Here is a 19,759-nt window from a genome sequence, read left to right on the forward strand (position 1 = left end):
AGGGTTAGGAGTAGGGTTAGGAGTAGGGTTATGAGTAGGGTTATGAGTAGGGTTGGGAGTAGGGTTAGGAGTAGGGTTATGAGTAGGGTTAGGAGTAGGGTTAGGAGTAGGGTTAGGCTAGGGTTAGGAGTAGGGTTAGGAGTAGGTTTAGGAGTAGGGTTATGAGTAGGGTTAGGAGTAGGGTTAGGAGTAGGGTTAGGAGTAGGGTTATGAGTAGGGTTAGGAGTAGGGTTAGGAGTAGGGTTATGAGTAGGGTTAGGAGTAGGGTTATGAGTAGGGTTAGGAGTAGGGTTAAGAGTATGGTTAGGCTAGGGTTAGAAGTAGGGTTAGGAGTAGGGTTATGAGTAGGGTTAGGAGTAGGGTTATGAGTAGGGTTAGGAGTAGGGTTAGGAGTAGGGTTAGGCTAGGGTTAGGAGTAGGGTTAGGAGTAGGGTTATGAGTAGGGTTAGGAGTAGGGTTAGGAGTAGGGTTAGGAGTAGGGTTAGGCTAGGGTTAGGAGTAGGGTTAGGAGTATGGTTATGAGTAGGGTTAGGAGTAGGGTTATGAGTAGGGTTAGGAGTAAGGTTATGATTAGGGTTAGGAGTAGGGTTAGGAGTAGGGTTAGGCTAGGGTTAGGAGTAGGGTTAGGAGTAGGGTTATGAGTAGAGTTAGGAGTAGGTTTAGGAGTAGGGTTATGAGTAGGGTTAGGAGTAGGGTTAGGAGTAGGGTTATGAGTAGGGTTAGGAGTAGGGTTAGGAGTAGGGTTAGGAGTAGGGTTATGAGTAGGGTTAGGAGTAGGGTTATGAGTAGGGTTAGGAGTAGGGTTATGAGTAGGGTTAGGAGTAGGGTTAGGCTAGGGTTAGGAGTAGGGTTAGGAGTAGGGTTAGCAGTAGGGTTCGCAGTAGGGTTAGGCTAGGGTTAGGAGTAGGGTTATGAGTAGTGTTAGGAGTAGGGTTAGGAGTAGGGTTAGGAGTAGGGCTATGAGTAGGGTTAGGAGTAGGGTTAGGAGTAGGGTTAGGAGTAGGGTTAGGAGTAGGGTTAAGAGTAGGGTTAGGAGTAGGGTTAGGAGTAGGGTTATGAGTAGGGTTAGGAGTAGGGTTAGGAGTAGGGTTAAGAGTATGGTTAGGCTAAGGTTGGGAGTAGGGTTATGAGTAGGGTTAGGAGTAGGGTTAGGAGTAGGGTTATGAGTAGGGTTAGGAGTAGGGTTATGAGTAGGGTTAGGAGTAGGGTTAGGCTAGGGTTAGGAGTAGGGTTAGGACTAGGGTTAGAAGTAGGGTTATGAGTAGGGTTAGGCTAGGGTTAGGAGTAGCGTTATAAGTAGGGTTTGGAGTAGGGTTATGAGTAGGGTTAAGAGTAGGGTTAGGAGTAGGGTTAGGAGTAGGGTTATGAGTAGGGTTAGGAGTAGGGTTAGGCTAGGGTTAGGAGTAGGGTTAGGAGTAGGGTTAGGAGTAGGGTTATGAGTAGGGTTAGGCTAGGGTTAGGAGTAGGGTTAGGAGTAGGGTTATGAGTAGGGTTAGGAGTAGGGTTGAGTAGGGTTAGGAGTAGGGTTAGGAGTAGGGTTATGAGTAGGGTTAGGAGTAGGGTTATGAGTAGGGTTAGGAGTAGGGTTAGGAGTAGGGTTAGGAGTAGGGTTATGAGTAGGGTTAGGAGTAGGGTTATGAGTAGGGTTAGGAGTAGGGTTATGAGTAGGGTTAGGAGTAGGGTTAGGCTAGGGTTAGGAGTAGGGTTAGGAGTAGGGTTAGCAGTAGGGTTCGCAGTAGGGTTAGGCTAGGGTTAGGAGTAGGGTTATGAGTAGTGTTAGGAGTAGGGTTAGGAGTACGGTTAGGAGTAGGGCTATGAGTAGGGTTAGGAGTAGGGTTATGAGTAGGGTTAGGAGTAGGGTTAGGAGTAGGGTTAGGAGTAGGGTTATGAGTAGGGTTAGGAGTAGGGTTATGAGTAGGGTTAGGAGTAGGGTTATGAGTAGGGTTAGGAGTAGGGTTAGGCTAGGGTTAGGAGTAGGGTTAGGAGTAGGGTTAGCAGTAGGGTTCGCAGTAGGGTTAGGCTAGGGTTAGGAGTAGGGTTATGAGTAGTGTTAGGAGTAGGGTTAGGAGTACGGTTAGGAGTAGGGCTATGAGTAGGGTTAGGAGTAGGGTTAGGAGTAGGGTTATGAGTAGGGTTAGGAGTAGGGTTATGAGTAGGGTTAGGAGTAGGGTTAAGAGTAGGGTTAGGAGTAGGGTTAGGAGTAGGGTTATGAGTGGGGTTAGGAGTAGGGTTAGGAGTAGGGTTAAGAGTAGGGTTAGGCTAAGGTTGGGAGTAGGGTTATGAGTAGGGTTAGGAGTAGGGTTAGGAGTAGGGTTATGAGTAGGGTTAGGAGTAGGGTTATGAGTAGGGTTAGGAGTAGGGTTAGGAGTAGGGTTAGGCTAGGGTTAGGAGTAGGGTTAGGACTAGGGTTAGGAGTAGGGTTATGAGTAGGGTTAGGCTAGGGTTAGGAGTAGGGTTAGGAGTAGGGTTATAAGTAGGGTTTGGAGTAGGGTTATGAGTAGGGTTAGGAGTAGGGTTAGGAGTAGGGTTAGGAGTAGGGTTATGAGTAGGGTTAGGAGTAGGGTTAGGCTAGGGTTAGAAGTAGGGTTAGGAGTAGGGTTAGGAGTAGGGTTATGAGTAGGGTTAGGCTAGGGTTAGGAGTAGGGTTAGGAGTAGGGTTAGGAGTAGGGTTGAGTAGGGTTAGGAGTAGGGTTAGGAGTAGGGTTGGGAGTAGGGTTAGGAGTAGGGTTATGAGTAGGGTTAGGAGTAGGGTTAGGCTAGGGTTAGGAGTAGGATTAGGAGTAGGGTTAGGAGTAGGGTTATGAGTAGGGTTAGGAGTAGGGTTAGGCTAGGGTTAGAAGTAGGGTTAGGAGTAGGGTTAGGAGTAGGGTTATGAGTAGGGTTAGGCTAGGGTTAGGAGTAGGGTTAGGAGTAGGTTTAGGAGTGGGGTTGAGTAGGGTTAGGAGTAGGGTTAGGAGTAGGGTTGGGAGTAGGGTTAGGAGTAGGGTTATGAGTAGGGTTAGGAGTAGGGTTAGGCTAGGGTTAGGAGTAGGATTAGGAGTAGGGTTAGGAGTAGGGTTATGAGTAGGGTTAGGCTAGGGTTAGGAGTAGGGTTAGGAGTAGGGTTATGAGTAGGGTTAGGAGTAGGGTTGAGTAGGGTTATGAGTAGGGTTAGGAGTAGGGTTGGGAGTAGGGTTGGGAGTAGGGTTAGGAGTAGGGTTATGAGTAGGGTTAGGAGTAGGGTTAGGCTAGGGTCATGAGTAGGGTTAGGCTAGGGTTATGAGTAGGGTTAGTAGGGTTATGAGTAGGGTTAGGCTAGGGTTCTGAGAAGGGTTAGGAGTAGGGTTAGGCTAGGGTTAGAAGTAGGGTTACGAGTAGGGTTGGGATGAGGAGGTGAGAGAGATGAAGAGGAAGAATATTAACGACGCGCCGCGTCCTCGCGAATGAACGCCGGCGCGAGGTCATTAACAATTAACAGGGGCACGGCGCGGGGGATGGGGGAGCGGTTTGATTTTAATGAGCGGTGCTTTTGAAGCCGGGAGCTTTGCTTTGAAGAGAGAAAGCGCCGAGGCGCCATTGATTCCGGGGCGGTGCGGTGGGGGTCGGAGGGGGGGGGATACTCTCGGTCCCCATTGCAGCAGCAGCGGGTCGCGGGACACGTGCACTGGGTGGGGGGCTCTTAGCCCCCCCCCCAACCCTGAGTGTGATAGCTGCGGGATAGGGAGGGAGACTGCCCCCAGTCTCTCCGCTCCCCCCGCCTTCTCCGTGTTGCGTAACCGCGCGGACACGTGACGCGCACCCTGTGCTGTGCGCAGTGACTTGTCACGTGCGAGGTGTGCTATGTCATGTGCTTAGATCATGTGTCCTATATAATGCGTGCTACGTGCAGTAATATTTGATGCATGCTGAGTGCTATGTGATGTGTGTTGCGTGATGTGTGCTTTGTGCCGCGGTCTGTATGCATGCTGTGTTCTGTATGCGCGCTCTGTTATGTATGCGTGCTATGTGCTGTGTGCTCTGCATGTATGATGTGTGCTATGTATTATGTGCGGTATGCACGCGCGCTGTATGCTATGTGTGTTATACGTTTTGTGCCGTGTACTTGTTTCCGTGAGAGACGACTGCGGGGTGAGACAATGGGGGGAGGTCGAAGAGAACGGAGAGAGAGCGGGGGGGGCGCTGTTGATGAGCCCCCTGCCCCGCGCCCCCCCCCCCCGCGAGATGAAGGGGGGCGCGGGGCCCTGGGAAGGACCTCAAAAGGCGACGCGCACTCCCTCCAGCCAATGTGGTGATGTTCTTTCGGTCTCTCGGTAAAGTCACGTAGATAGATAAAAAAAAAAACTAGTTTTTTGTTATCAAAATTATTTCCTGCAGCCACGAAAGCTTTAAGTCAATGTGGTGATGACGTGGTTGTGATGGTGAAATGGTTGTGGTGATGATGTGGTTGTGATGGTGAAATGGTTGTGGTGATGTGGTTGTGATGGTGTAATGGTTGTGGTGAGAATGTGGTTGTGATGATGCAATTACTGTAATGTTGATGCCACGGGTTATGATACAGAATATGGTGGTGGTAACTTACTGGAGGTGATGGTGATTATGGCGATGGTCATGGTTACGATGATGTTCATGATGGTGGTGATAACGTTGATTCGCTGGATACGATGTTGACGATGGCGGTGATGATGCGATGTTTGATGTCCACGGTGGTGGTGACGATGGTTGTGGTGCAAAGAGCTGTTTTCCAGTGAGTGGGCTGACCCCCCCCCCCCCGTCAAGTGATGATGAATGAGGCTGTGATGAGTCCAATTACCGCGGCCTCCCCACGTGGCCCGGGGGGGGGGGGGGGGGGCGCGGGAGGTCGACGCGATGGCCGCTCCACTCACTCCTGTTCTCAACCAGTGCCACGGCTCGTGATAGAGATAGCGGTGGCCTGGGGGAGACCTTCATCCAGTAGCGGATTGACCATGGCTCATGATGATTTTGATCTTAGGGATTTTTTTGCACACAGCGTTGGTGTACGGTGCTTTTTTTCAGGAATATTTTGCTGATTTTTTTCATGGATTTTCTGTTTGCACAGTCACATAGTCACTTTAAGATGTTTTTCTTGTTCGTGTTTTTGTTTGTTGTGGTTGTATCCGATTCAAGAGCCGAATGGCTCACAGGGCTATACCAAAATAAACTGAAACTCTCTAACCTGCGCGTGTTCTCTAAATCCACGTGCTCTTCCTGGAGCTCGGTGCAGGCAGACAGTCGCCACCTCTCCACGCTTGTGTTCCACACAGATTGTGTTCCATATTTCTGGGTTTCTGCTCTGTGACCGCGTCTCTGATCCGTGGCGGAGCAAATGCCCCGCGCAGAACTGCGTTTTGTGTTTAGTTTTCTGTCCTTCCCCCGCACCACCGATTAGCACGGTTGGCTACGTACGATGCGAAGGAAGTTCATTAAGCGTGGTTTTCACCGTCAAATAAAACAATAACAATTCCCCAAAACACATCTCTTTTCGCGAAGCTCTTGGAATAACCTTGAGCAATTCAAGAAACATGTTTCCTCATCTGCAACATATCTGATGGTGCTGTTTGTTGTTGGCCGCATCACGTTTTGGGTCTCTGGGCCCTGCGCAAATCCTAGTGCGCCCCCTGGCGGTTAGTGTTGGGACCACGCGTGCGCCTCTTCCCAGAAGACTCGACCGCCACTGGAAGAGTCTACCATCACAGGAAGAGTCTACCATCACAAGAAGACTCTACCATCACAGGAAGACTCTACCATCACAAGAAGACTCTACCATTACAGGAAGAGTCTACCATCACAGGAAGAATCTACCATCACAGGAAGACTCTACCATCACAAGAAGCCTCCACCATTACAGGAAGAGTCTACCATCACAGGAAGAATCTACCATCACAGGAAGAATCTACCATCACAGGAATACTCTACCATCACAGGAAGACTCTACCATCACAGGAAGACTCTACCATCACAGGAAGACTCTACCATCACAGGAAGACTCTACCATCACAGGAAGAATCTACCATCACAGGAAGACTCTACCATCACAGGAAGACTCTACCATCACAGGAAGACTCTACCATCACAGGAAGACTCTACCATCACAGGATGACTCTACCATGATAGGAAGACTCTACCATCACAGGAAGAATCTACCATCACAGGAAGACACTACCATCACAGGAAGACTCTACCATTACAAGAATACTCTACCATCACAGGAAGACTCTACCATCACAGGAAGAGTCTACCATCACAGGAAGACTCTACCATCACGGGAAGACTCTATCATCATAGGAATACTCTACCATCACAGGAAGACTCTACCATCACAGGAAGACTCTACCATCACAGGAAGACTCTACCATCACAGGAAGACTCTACCATGACAGGAAGAATCTACCATCACAGGAAGACACTACCATCACAGGAAGACTCTACCATCACAGGAAGACTCTACCATCACAGGAAGACTCTACCATTATAGGAAGACTCTACCATCACAGGAAGATTCTACCATTACAGGAAGACTCTACCATCACAGGAAGATGCACCGCTGGTTTCCCGCGCGTAGAGCGACGCTGCCATTGTGAACCGCGACTGTACGGGGTCACGTGATGTACGCAAATGACTCGTTCATGTATAGTGTAGTAGGTGTGTGTTGTGTGTAGTAGGTGTGTGTTGTGTAGTAGGTGTGTGTGTTGAGTAGGTGTGTGTGTTGAGTAGGTGTGTGTTGTGTGTAGTAGGTGTGTGTGTTGTGTGTAGTAGGTGTGTGTGTAGTGTAGTAGGTGTGTGTGTTGTGTAGTAGGTGTGTGTGTGTTGTGTGTAATAGGTGTGTGTGTTGTGTGTAGTAGGTGTGTGTGTAGTGTAGTAGGTGTGTGTGTTGTGTAGTAGGTGTGTGTGTTGTGTGTAGTAGGTATGTGTGTTGTGTGTAGTAGGTGTGTGTGTTGTGTAGTAGGTGTGTGTTGTGTGTAGTAGGTGTGTGTGTATAGTAGGTGTGTGTGTTGTAGGTGTGTGTGTGTAGTGTAGTAGGCGTGTGTGTAGTAGGTGTGTGTTGTGTGTAGTAGGTGTGTGTGTTGTGTGTAGTAGGTGTGTGTAGTGTAGTAGGTGTGTTGTGTGTAGTAGGTGTGTGTGTTGAGTAGGTGTGTGTTGTGTGTAGTAGGTGTGTTGATAGGTTTGTGTGTAGGTGTGTTGTGTGTAGTAGGTGTGTGTTGTGTGTAGTAGGTGTGTGTTGTGTGTAGTAGGTGTGTGTGTGTTGAGTAGGTGTGTTGTGTGTAGTAGTGTGTGTGTTGAGTAGGTGTGTGTGTCGCTGCGCACGTGCGTGTGTGTCTGTGTTGTGTGGCTATAGAACCGTGAAAGCGTCAGACGACGAGGGCACCGCGGTGCCGGGGCTCACGATCGTGATTTGTTTTCATTGATTGCACGCCGGGGCGCCTCATCTCAACTCGTGAGAGAGCACCCCCAGTGGCAGCTCTCCCTGTGGGAACGAGGTGACTCAGCACCTGGTCTGCAAGCGGGCATCAGTCTGCCAGTAGGGGGCGGTGCTTGCTGCTGCTTGCTGCTGTGTGATCCCAGTTGAGTGATTTGCGGTGTAATTTTCGACTTTGGAAAATTGTGACCGTGACGCTGGCACACGATGGCGTATCTCTTGCGAATGACGCTGATGTTAATCGCCCACTGTAATGTTACGGTGAATGCACCCACCGCAGTAATGATCAGGGCGGCCGCAGGAGTCGAACCCTGAACCTCTGAAACGAGTTACCGCTGGGCCCGAGACTGCTCCTAGCACGCCGGGAGTCGCTTGAGTTGAGTGCGGGGTCGGGGAGAAGGAAGCGATGGCGCAGGGCATTGGCATAAACAGCACTGACCATGGTGACTTCTTGACCTTGGATGCGTATTATGTAGACGTGCTGGGTACATTTAGACTTAAAACTTTCGTGACTGCAGGAATTCATATTCTTGATTCTTTAGTTAAAGTCACGTAGATACAAAACGAAAATTTTAAAGCAAAATGCCCACGACGTTTCGATCTCCACCTGATGAAGACCGCTTGTGTTTCGATCGAAACGTCGTGGGTTTTTTGCTTTTAATTTTGCTTTTTGTTTTCTGTCTACGTGACTTTACCGAAAGAACCAAGAATATGTTGTGCACATGTGTTATGCACGTGTAGACTTGTGTACATTTGTTGTGGTGCACGTGTTGTGCCACTGTGTGTTGCAGTGCGTGTCGTGGGTCCGGTGCTGTGAGTGGCCCCTGCCCACTGGATTCCTGAAAATACGCAGAGGAGGAGGAGACGGGGATGATGGATGAAGAGCCAGCCCCCACGTCAGTGTCACGAGTCTTGGTTGGGGGGGGGTCACAGCGTGAAATCATCCGTCCACATCGATCTGATTAAACAATCGTGCGGCTCTGTGTCACTCCACAGCTTGATAGAGGATTCCGCAGTCTCTGTCTTGCCATGTAGCAGTCCGTCTCACTGCTGCACACGAGCCGATCTCATCACTCCATCTAAGCGGTGAACGTTGTCTCGGGCACGTTCTCACCTTTGGCTGCCACTCCATCATGAGTCTCGGCCACTGGCCGTCATCCCTTCTAGCCATGACACATTCTGCCCAATCCCCAGTCACTTCTCTTCACAATCAACTCGATGTTTTGACGTGCGTGTGTGTCCTCCAATCCGCGTGTTCCCCTTCCCGTCTCTCTGTGTAAGTACAAGCATGCGGCTCTCCACACTTTTTTATGCACTCTTCAGGTCGTGTTCCGTTTTTTTTCTCGGTGATTAAAACACCTCCTGTTGGTGCATACTGCTGCGCTGCGTTTGTGCATACTGCTTCACTGCTGTCAAGTTCTACCGCTCTGCCTTATTTTCTCGTGGTGCTGGCCTGCTTTCACGCACGCACGGCAGGTCACCATCATCGCATTAAGCGAGCGAGCCTGACTGCTGATGAGACAATGAAAGTCGAAACCGATTGCCTGCCGGCGGTGATAGGGGGCGAGGGATTGGCGACGAATGGGAGCTGTGCTGTGTGTCCCTCCAGCGCGTCACCTGCAGGCTCGATCCGCGCCATCGATCGCGGCACCGTCCACCAGATCTGCTCAGGGCAGGTGGTGCTCACCCTCGCCACGGCCGTCAAGGAGCTGGTGGAGAACAGCCTGGATGCCGGTGCCACCTCCATCGGTGAGCGGCACCCGCGGGAGGGTATCCAACTTCAGGGGCGCATGCTCCTGCCGGGCGCCAACCACAGCCTCATTGATTATTAGTTGGCTGTGGAACTCGCCGATTTTGTTGAGTGTGGAGCGCGCTGATTGGCTGGCCTGTGCGTGGTGTCCGTCCCCTATAGAGGTGCGCCTCAAAGAGCATGGAGCGGAGGTGGTGGAGGTGAGTGACAACGGCTCTGGGGTGGACGAGGACAACTTCCAGGGACTGAGTACGGCACTCCCTCACCCACTTGCTAACCGAGCTCACACGCTTGCGCACCGTGCTCACCCTCTCGCTCACCATGTTCACCTGCTCGTCTCAACCTGCTTACCCGCTCACTCACCGTCTGCGTGGGCTACCCGGGGGACCTGTGTGTGTGCCGCGTGCAGCGTTGAAGCACCACACCTCCAAGCTGCAGGTCTTCTCGGATCTCGCCTCGGTTGAGACGTTTGGCTTCCGTGGCGAGGCGCTCAGCTCGCTGTGTGCACTCAGGTGCGCTCGTGTGTTTTTGTATGTACGTATGTTGAACTTCTTTCGCACCGTACGTAGCCAACCGTGCTAATCAGAGGTGCAGGGAGTGGGAGTACAGCGGGTAGCACACTGCGCTGCAAACCCGATGACCCGAATTTGTTTCCCAATCACGGCCAACAAAAGTGACGATGATCTGAACGAGTCCTGGGCCTCCCCTAGGTTGATTCATGGTAAAATGAGTACTTGTGCAATGTGTAAATATCGCTACTCAGAAGATGAAGGCGGCCAGGCATGGTGCTGGCCACCCACCCCCTCGTGTGCCGTACCGGCCTTCAAAGCACTTAAAATTTCTCTACAGGGGATCTTTGTGTGCGGACCTGTGGACTTGCCCATGACTGGTACGAGCAAGCGGTGTCACGGTTGACCAGTGCAGAGGAGGCTCTCGTGATGGACGTTACACGACAATTGGAGGCAATCTCCTTCCAACCCGAGTTGGATTCCTTGCACGAACCAATGAGCGCCACAGACACCAGTGGAGAGCGGACAAGCAACGCTAACAGCAATGAGCGGAATGCCAATGGGGAGCACGGGTGGTGCATCTACCGGTCATCTCAGTCAACGAAAAACACCTGGATCTGTACCGTAACCTCCATCTCGAGAGGCTTCCACACATCACGTGATGGCTTTAAAGTGCACCTAGCCTGGCACAAGTGCCGTGGTGATGTCCCCACCACTTAGTGGTGACTGGTGGCTGTTGTTACTGTTGTTGAGTGCGTCTTTGTGTATGTGGCACGCGCGTTGCATGATCTCACTCCTCTCTGCCCCTGGCCCCCGCGAGGAGCAGTGAGCTGAGCGTGGTGACGTGTGCGCGTGCTGCGAGCGTGGGCACTCGCCTCGTGTTCGACCGGGAGGGGCACGTGGCACAGCGCTGTGCAGTGGCGCGTACGCCTGGCACCACCGTCACGCTGGCACACCTCTTCTCCTGCCTGCCCGTCCGTCACAAGGAGTTCCTGCGCTCCCTCAAGAAGGTGCCACCACCCCTTCCCCCCCCCCCCATGCCGCTTTCCCGACATCACGTGGTCTTGGCCACAGCACCCCCTCGGGTTTGCCGTGCCGGCCTTAACAGGCGGTCACTAGCAGCGCTCGCCCTGACAGCCTGTATACGGGGGACCTTTGTGTGCGTGTGGGACTTGTGCAGGAGTTTTCCAAGATGGTGCACGTGCTGCAGGCGTACTGCATCATGGCGGCCGGGGTGCGCATCGCCTGCTCCAACCAGAGTGGCGCTGGAGGCAAGCGCAGCGTCGTGCTCGCCACGGCGGGCGCCCCCACTATGCGGGAGAACATCGCCGCCGTGTTCGGTGCCAAGCAGGTGCTCACTCCCTCGCTCAGTTTCGCGGTACTCTGTGTAACGGTGCTGCCAGTATCATCCTGACAATAATCTCACCAGCTGGGTACTCTCCACCACTGCCCAGGGTCACGGTCATGGCGTTTGTGACTGTGTGTTCTGTCGCTGCTGCTGCTGCTGTCACAGCTGCAGACGCTGCTGCCGCTGCAACAGAGCACACCCAGCCCCGAGCTGTGCGAGGAGTTCGGCCTCCACACCGGGGAGCTTGCCACCACCTTCCAGTGAGCACCACTCACCAGAACCACTCTCTAGCAACACTCACAAGCACTACTCACTAGCGCCACTCATCATTGTTACAAAACAACAACAGCAGCCGCAGCAATAGCCATTTGAATGTGTTGAGCATCCAAGTTCAATTGCATCTCAGCTCGTTCCGTGTCAGTAGCGCTGTGCGGCCTTCAACGGAAAACACTCAATAGGTGACATTTCAGGCAATGGCCCTTCTTCACGGCAGAGAGAAGAAGGGCCATTGCCTGAAACGTCGCCTATTGAGTGTTTTCCGTTGAAGGCCACACACACACACTCGGTGTTGTTGTTAAGCACGGAACAAGTTGATATTTGCGTTGATTGTACTGTCAATGCAGCAGCAGTGTGACCCAACACAATGACACGTTAAGAGCCTTCAGAAAAAGGACAAATGGAGACGATGGTAGCAGAGGAGATCAGTGCGGGGACACGGGGGAGAGAGAGAAGGAGGCTGCCTGGGGGTTGAATAGTGGTGGCCACCGTGAGCAGCGGTGGTGGTACCTGTGGGTGTTAAGTAGTGGTGGTAGTACCTGTGGGTGCTGAGTGACGGTGGTGGTACCTGTGGGTGGTGAGTGGCGGTGGTGGTTCCTGTGGATGGTGAGTGGCGGTGGTGGAACCTGTGGGTGCTGAGTGACGGTGGTGGTACCTGTGGGTTGTCAGTGGCGGTGGTGGTTCCTGTGGGTACTGAGTGGCGGTGGTGGTACCTGTGGGTAGTGAGTGGCGGTGGTGGTTCCTGTGGGTGCTGAGTGATGGTGGTGATACCTGTGGGTGGTGAGTGGCGGTGGTGGTTCCTGTGGGTAGTGAGTGGCGGTGGTGGTACCTGTGGGCGGTGGTGGTACCTGTGGGTGGTGAATGGCGGTAGTCACTGTGGTGATTGCGCAGGCTGAGCGGGTTTGTGTCGCGGTGCGATCACGGTGCCGGGAGGAGCTCCGCTGACCGGCAATTCCTCTTCGTGAATGGGCGACCCTGCGACCTGGCTAAGGTCATTCCCCTCCCACGATGCACGCTGTGTTAACACGGCACACACAGCACACAATTTACACGCAGCACACACAGGATACGCAGCAGCCCTGGCACACGCAGCACACAGGGTGATGCTGTGTTCATATGCATGTGCGAACAGGTGAGCAAGCTGGTGAACGAGGTGTACCACTCATACAACCGGCACCAGTACCCCTTCCTCGTTCTCAACATCGTCTCCTCAACCGGTGAGGGCACGAAGCTGCATGTACTTCGATTGGTCGCTCGCAGGGACACAGTGATCAGTGACGCCGTGATCAGGGACGCAAACGCCACCTTTGCCCTGTACCAAGTACTTTGTAGGGAGCGGTGGTGCAGCCAACACCAGGGAAGATTATCTGAACTGGTCCTGGGCCTCCCCTGGGTCAATGCGGGACGGGGTGACCCATGTTCGTGTGCGTGCGCACAGACCTAGTGGACGTGAACGTGACGCCCGACAAGAGGCTCGTCCTGCTGCAAGAGGAGCGCCTGCTCCTGGCTGTCGTCAAGGCAACGCTCACGAGCATCTACGAGCCCACGCTAAATCAGCTGCCCATCAACACAACCCCCCGCGCGGGGCACCCGGGTGAGCAACCCCTGCACGGAGTGGGGGGAAGAACCACGCAAAGTCGTAAGATTTTTTTTCAAGAGGGTCCTGCATTCAGTTTTTATTTTAAGATGTTTACAAGTGGGAGGAAACCAGAGCACCCAGAGAAAACCCATACCTGCAACGGAGCATCACTATCCCCGTACAGATGGAAACAGATGATGATTAGTTCACTTGCTGTGCTGCCTTCTGAGGAGCCAGGGTATGGCACCTTGCTGCCCATGGGAAAGGCGTTTCACAACATTTGTGTGGTGATCCACCAACCCTCGCTGCTGCTGCCTCCACAGCGCTGGATCACAGCATGTGCCACCACTGCCCCTTAACCCCACTCCTCGGGACCCCCTCCCCCTGGCACCCCCCCAGCTGGGACCGGCATTTGCTAATTGGCCAGGCATGTTGTTGTGCCTGCGCTTGCAGCCTCCAGTGCCCCGCGTTCCACGGGAGGAGGGCCCGATAGGCCCCCGAAGGCCCTCGACGCCGGCAAGGCCCGAGCATTCTCCGGCCTGGGCAGGGCCTTCGGCTTTAGGCCATCGCTGGGATTTGGGCGCGGCTCCAGTGATGCGGCCCAGCCATCGCCGACCAGCCCCGAGGATTGTGGGAGTTTCTCCCAGGAGGATTGTGGGAAGGAAGCACCGGGGGACAGCTCACAGAGCGACGCAGGAGCGCAGGAGGAGGAGGAGTCTACTGTCGAGGGTTCGGTCGACGACGGTTCTGCTCCTCTGTTGCGGTGCGATTCTCCCCATGTTGGCGGGTGCGGTGAGGTTGGTGGTGCCGCACGCGGTGAGGACCAGTGTTTGGAGGCAGTGTCGGTGGAAAAGGTGGAGAAGGAGGTGCGAGGGGGCAGCCCAAGAATCCTGTCTGTGCTGGCGTCCACCTCCGTTGGCCTTGGGGTCCTGGATCGCTTCCACCGCACGCCGTGCCGAACCCAGCAGCCCGGCTCCGTGGTGTTGGCGCCGCACAGCTCCGGGACGCCCAAGCGGCGCAGGGACATGGCAACTGTGCAGCTTGGCGGGCCCGCTGGGCGTAATCGCAAGGCCCACATGGAGGAGGCGGAGGAGGCAGAGGAGGAGGCCACAGCGCAAGGTGCCGCCGCGTCCCAATGGCTGCACGTCACCACGTCGTGTGTCTCCGTACGCATGTTCACCATATGTTTAAGCGTGCATGATGCGTGTCGTGCGTGCCGTGTGTCGTGTGTGGCACATGTCGTGCGTGATGTGTGTCCCGTACAGCGGAGGGGCCCGGTCGCACGGTGGAAGCGGCGCTAACGGCGCCGGCGGACGGGGCCTGTACGGTGGATGTCGCCATGCGGCTGGCACGCCGGGAGGTGCCAGTGCCGTTCTCTCTCACGCGACTCCGGGCGCGGGCGTGCCGCGCCACAGGGGGCACGGACACCCCCACGGGGGCCGTGGACCCCCCCGGGGGGTGCAGGTTCCGCGCCAAGATCAGCCCCTCCGACAATCGCGCGGCCGAGGAAGAACTCCAAAAGAAGTTCCAGTGAGAGCCACGACCGCAAGACGCAACAAAACACCACGGGGCACGTGTGTGTGTGCTCGTCACACACACACGGTAGTGGAGCGGTTCGCGCGCTGCACTTCAAATCTGGCGACTCGGGTTCGATTCCCGCTCACGGCCAACACCAGTAACGATTATCAGAACCGGTCCTGGGCCTCCTCGGTCGACTCAAAATGAGTACCTGGTGCGATGTGTAAACATTGCCACTCGGGAGACAAAGGCGGCCGGGCGTGGTGTTGGCCACCCACCCCCTCGTGTGCCGTCCCGGCCTTCATAGGTGCTCGCTAACAGCACTTGTCCCAACATTTTGTTAAGGCTATACGGGGGATCTTTTTTTTGTGTGCGCAGCAGTAAGCACGTGTGTCTGTGCATGGGTCAGTAAGCACATGTTCGCGCACATGGAGGTCGTGGGCCAGTTCAACCTGGGCTTTGTGGTGGCGCGCCTGGGCCCTGACCTCTTCATCGTGGACCAGCACGCGTCGGACGAGAAGTACAACTATGAGACGCTACGCCGGGACAGTGCCACTCTGCATGGACAGCGTCTCATTGCGTGAGTGTCGCACACACGAACCGCAGGGGTTACGGTGTGTCTGCGCTGTAAGCGGTAGTTTCACGTTGATTTTGTGTAACCAGGCAAAAACTCGAGAGCGCTGTAGGAGTCTCATTTGTAAGAGTGACCTGGGTCACCAACATATAAAAGCAAAACAAAGTGCAGCAATGAAGCAAATAGAAATCGGGACAAAAACAACCAAATAGGTGTGATGCATCAGAAATGCCAATGAGCAGCGCTCTGGGGTGTCAAACTAATTCCCCAAACACAGATTTCACTTTTAATGTGTATGTGCGCACACAAATATGTGCACGTGTCTGCATGCATGCATCTGGTCTGTATGTCTCTGCGTGGCCGTGCGCACGTCTCTAGGCCCCTGAAGTTGCCTCTCACGGCCGTGGGGGAGCTCGTTCTCATGGAGAACCTCGACATCTTCAGGAAAAACGGGTTCGACTTCATAATCGACGAGCAAGGTACCCCACCGCACACCGCCGCCGCCCTACAACCCTCACCCCACTGTACGGAATTCGGCAAACACCAAACGTGTGACGCCCTCGGTGACTCCGCGTGTTGCCGTTGTTGCCATCGCAGCCCCAGCGACGCAGCGCGTGCGTCTCACCACACTGCCCGTGCAGCGCGGCTGGATGTTTGGCGTGAGCGACGTGGAGGAGCTTGTTTTCCTGCTGAGCGACCGCCCCGGCGTCATGTGTCGGCCATCGCGCGTGCAGCAGATGCTCGCCTCCAAGGCGTGCCGCAAGTCGGTGAGGAGTCGCGCCTCCGCCGTGACGATCGTTCCCGTTGTCGCGGTCCTCTCGTTCTTTTATCAAATTTTATAATCACTTGTTTATCTAGGAGAACCACACTGAGTTCGAAGACTCTTCTTTCAGGAGGGTCCTGCATTGGGTTTTTATTTTAAGATGTTTTCAGTCATTGAGTGTTTATTATAGAAGTGGGAGGAAACTGGAGCACCCGGAGAATTTAGCCATGACTTTCGCAACTCAGTAACCGGTTCTGGACCGGTGACCGGTGTTTGCGCGTGTGTTCCAGGTGATGATCGGCACGGCGCTCAACGCTACTGAGATGCGGCGGTTGCTGCTGCACATGGGAGAGATGGAGCAGCCGTGGAGCTGCCCGCACGGCCGGCCCACCATGCGCCACCTCGTCAACCTGGACCTCCTGACGGGGCCCGGCGGCCGCGACGGTCCACAGCTACAGCAGCAGCGGCGTCATCAGCACGCAGCAGCATCAGCAGTAGGACCATCAGACGGGCAGGAAAACGCAGATAGCTGAGCCAGCACAGTGATGTTGATTGTGGTGCCTGGACAGAGAGACTCGAGGTCCTAATGCTGCACTAGGCCAGTGGCCGCCGACTCGGGGCCGTGGAACGACCGGTGAAGGTTCGTCGAGGCCCGCGCGAAGTGGTTTGCGGAACTGTGCCAGATGCTACGATTATTTTTCACAAAATGGCGGATTCTATCACTCTATGCAGAATATTAGTTCGCGTCCCATGGAGAATGTCAGTCACAATATGAACAAACAGACGATCCACGTCCTTACCATGACGTGCATTTATATTCGTGTGTAGCGGTGGATCTTACTCCATGGCGCTCTGCAGTTTAGAGGTTGTATCAGGTAACGGGTTAGAGGAAGTGTTGAGGATAGAGTTGGAGTCAGGGATAGTGTTAAGGCCTAGGGGGTTAGGGATAGGTCTGGGCTATGGCTATGATCAAGGACAGTGTTATTTGGGGTTCAGGATAATGGTGGATAATTTGGAGCACGGGTTCCTAGCGATGGAGGAACAAAGAGTGCAATGAGTTTTAATCAACGCGAGTTATAAGGGCGTGGGGGGCTCCAGGTGAAGGGCTGGGACTGCGAAATGGTTCGAGGTGGCACTGCTCACTGGCCATGTGCAGAGAACACGAAGAATTTTCGTGCTCAAGTTGGTTTTTATGCGGTTCATTGTGTTACTGTTGTGTTGGCTACGATTTGTGGATCTCATGTTGACCATACGTTGACGTGTGGCCAGTTGCACGAAACATTTTAAACGTGCCGTTTATATCGACTTAGTTTGGAAACTGCCAATCATTTGTTAGTGAGTTGTTTCTGTGTGACCAGAGCTGGCTGACATGAAACGGTTTGTTTACACTAAGTGACTCGACAGCCTGGGACCAACCACAAGTTTTGACCCAGCGGTAGGGTTGCCACCTTGTACACAGAGCAAACCCCAACACGTGGCTCAGTCAGCCTCGGTCTATATCAGAACTACTGTGCAGTTCACTGTAATAAAGTTCAAGAGTCACCAGCTCCAGATCTCGGTTCCAATTCAATTCCTGCCCCCCCTACCCCCTGAAGACAGCAGACATAGATTCCTGAAGTGTACTGGGTCCAACCCAGATGGGTGGTGACCTCAGCTATGTGACTGCACAAGGTGCTCAGGGGAACTAAGCTAGAAGCTGAGGCCAGTATTCGTGAATCATGGAAGGCCAGGAGTCTTGCTGCCTGAATGAGTGTCTCCTGACTCTCACGGGACTTCTCCAGGCATTCCCCGTACCTCTCCCCCTGGAGGTGGAAATGACAGGTCAACACGCTGCCGTAGAATTTGTAACGTGTCCAAAAGTCTTCTCACGGAGACACGGGAAACCACAGACAAGCGGGAAGGCAGAACAGGCGCCAACAATTGCCCAAGCTCTGGTCCAGTTTTGGGAAATGTGGCCATCTTCATGAATAAGTGCGATATAGGCTGGTGAACAGAGTGGAACAACGTGGACGTCCAGTATAAATACCTCATATGAGATCCAAACATCGCACCTCAACGGTTTGACATTCCTCCTTACAGGCTGATGCTGAACCACATCTCCATAAATGAAAGATTCAAGACAAGCTACATTCATGTCATTGTTGACATGCAACCCAAACTATGAACCCATAGAGATATATTAGAGATTAGCGGGAAGGAACCGGTGTTGCCCGGGCAAAAAAGACACACACACATCGACTTACACTCACACAGACATCAACCCACACACACGAACACATCGACTTACACATACACACATATATGGAATCACACACATGGACTTACACACACAACAACCGCCATTCGCCACTAAGTGGCGGTGACGTCAACACGACGCTTGTGCCAGGCCATGTGCACCTTGAGGCCACGTGAAGTGTCGAACGCCTGCGAGCAGGTCACGGGGCAGACCCAGGTGCCACGGGTCGACTGACTGAGATGACTGGCTGGTGCACCACCTGTGCCCCCTACTGTGCCAACCTGCTGTGCTTTAGCCACCCGGCGCTCCGCTCGTTGTTGTGAGCGTCGCTCCTCCACCCTCCGTTGTTGTTGGAGGGCGACTGCCTCCAACTGCCCAGTAGTGTCCTTCACGAGCCTCCTCCACAGAGGCCGAACTTGACACCGCTGGTACCAGTCATCGGCAAGTCCACTCAGCTCCACGTCCTCCTGTACCACATGACTCCATCTCTTCTCTAGCCCGTGCCGCGCCCGTTAAGCCCCCTCGATCCGGCCAAACAAAAGCTGTTTCGGCATGCGGTGGCTGGGCATGCGGGCTACATGGCCCAGCCAACGCAGCCTTGCCTACCGGAGGAGCTCACCGATGGGACTTTGCCCAGATCTTTCAAGGATTTGTGAGCTCCTCACACAATCCAGCCTGGTTAAACCCAGGATGGATCGTAGGCAGGCCAGCCTAAATGTTTCTAACCGGCGAAGATGTTCCATTAAGAGGGTCCACGTTTCGCAAGCGTAGAGAAGGGAATGACCGTGGCCGAGAAGACCTGAAGCTTAGTGCGGAGCGACAGACCAGGTAGCTTCCACACAGCGTTACGCAACCGATGAAAAGATTTTGCCGCTCGACTGATTCGGAGTGAGACCTCTGCTGTTAAACTGGAACCGGTCATGAGCACACTGCCCAGGTATGGGAAACTCCACTCTCTCCACAACTGCCCCATCACCGATTGGGAGTTGTGGGGGTGGAGTGTCCGATGGTACAAAATACCCAGGCAGGTGCTTAGTTTTGGTGGGGCTGATGGTAAGGCCCCATCTCTTAGTGGCAGGATGTGTGTGGACTAACATACACACACATCCTCTCACACACATATCGACTCAATCCCTGCCCCCCTACCTCCCGAACAGCATGCATGGAGACAAGAGACTGCACAGCTTCTAATGTAGAACGGGCAGCCTACGGCCCCCTTGTTCTAGCTCCTTAGGGGGGCTGCTTCTCGGCGCCCTCAAATGTTTGCAGAAACTACTGACTCTTGTATGTAGGGTGTGGAGGCATATATGCCTCCAACATTTTTATATTTTTTTTGGGGGGGGGGGGGTGAACAACTTTTTGGAACTCTGTTGGATCACGTTTTACCCCCACATCTAGAACTTGTCGATTCAGGCCTGAAAGGCTCTTGTGTAATTGTTGACAGACATACGGACAAACGGAACGCCGAGCTTTTAAAATAGATTACTGTTTGTTTATGCACGTTAAGTTTTTAAAGAGAATACAAGTTTGGAAATGTTTTCTCTCCCGGGCAGTAGTATATATAATAAGTCATATTTAAAAATACTTTTTTTTTAAACACGCTTTAATGAAATGTACCCTACTCGTAATGGCAGAACTCCAGGAAGTGACACCGAAGCTTCTCATAACGTATTGTGTCCCTTCTACGTGACTTTACCGAAAGAACCAAGAATATGGATCCCTGCAGTCACGAAAGCTTTAAATCAAAACAGAGTTAAATAAAAGCGTGTAAAATATGAATCCCTGCAGTCAC

General features: G+C 53.4%; 1 protein-coding gene across 10 annotated transcripts; it reads left to right on the forward strand.

Annotated features, from left to right (window-relative positions):
- Positions 1–6,474: 6,474 nt before the first annotated feature.
- PMS2 (PMS1 homolog 2, mismatch repair system component) lies at positions 6,475–17,276 on the forward strand. 10 transcript variants are annotated; one of them, XM_076073670.1, is made up of 18 exons: positions 6,475–6,639; positions 6,712–7,475; positions 8,206–8,310; positions 9,024–9,163; positions 9,327–9,413; positions 9,574–9,676; positions 10,500–10,683; positions 10,854–11,024; positions 11,187–11,281; positions 12,189–12,288; positions 12,430–12,514; positions 12,736–12,891; positions 13,330–13,995; positions 14,142–14,406; positions 14,804–14,974; positions 15,347–15,447; positions 15,566–15,735; positions 16,022–17,276. In XM_076073670.1, the coding sequence occupies exons 3-18, from the start codon at positions 8,285–8,287 to the stop codon at positions 16,262–16,264; spliced, it is 2,763 nt and encodes a 920-aa protein (XP_075929785.1). In that variant the 5' UTR covers positions 6,475–6,639; positions 6,712–7,475; positions 8,206–8,284; the 3' UTR covers positions 16,265–17,276. The 10 variants fall into 10 exon arrangements, with proteins under 10 accessions (XP_075929785.1, XP_032825869.1, XP_032825871.1 ...); XM_032969978.2 differs by having other exon boundaries at positions 6,475–6,604; positions 7,334–7,475; XM_032969979.2 differs by having other exon boundaries at positions 6,614–6,639; positions 7,334–7,475.
- Positions 17,277–19,759: the final 2,483 nt, after the last annotated feature.

This window comes from Petromyzon marinus, chromosome 43 (assembly GCF_048934315.1).
Source record: "Petromyzon marinus isolate PM22_M1 ecotype Great Lakes invasive population chromosome 43, UKy_Petmar_22M1.pri1.0, whole genome shotgun sequence".
Classification (NCBI taxonomy): Eukaryota; Metazoa; Chordata; class Hyperoartia; order Petromyzontiformes; family Petromyzontidae; genus Petromyzon; species Petromyzon marinus.

Bases quoted from the DNA above. Each gene is read 5' to 3' on its own strand.
- PMS2 (XM_076073670.1), top strand. From the start codon at position 8,285: ATGATGGATGAAGAGCCAGCCCCCAC. The intron at 12,515-12,735 runs GTGAGGGCACGA...GCGTGCGCACAG, and splicing joins CAACATCGTCTCCTCAACCG to ACCTAGTGGACGTGAACGTG. The intron at 15,448-15,565 runs GTACCCCACCGC...TTGCCATCGCAG, and splicing joins CTTCATAATCGACGAGCAAG to CCCCAGCGACGCAGCGCGTG.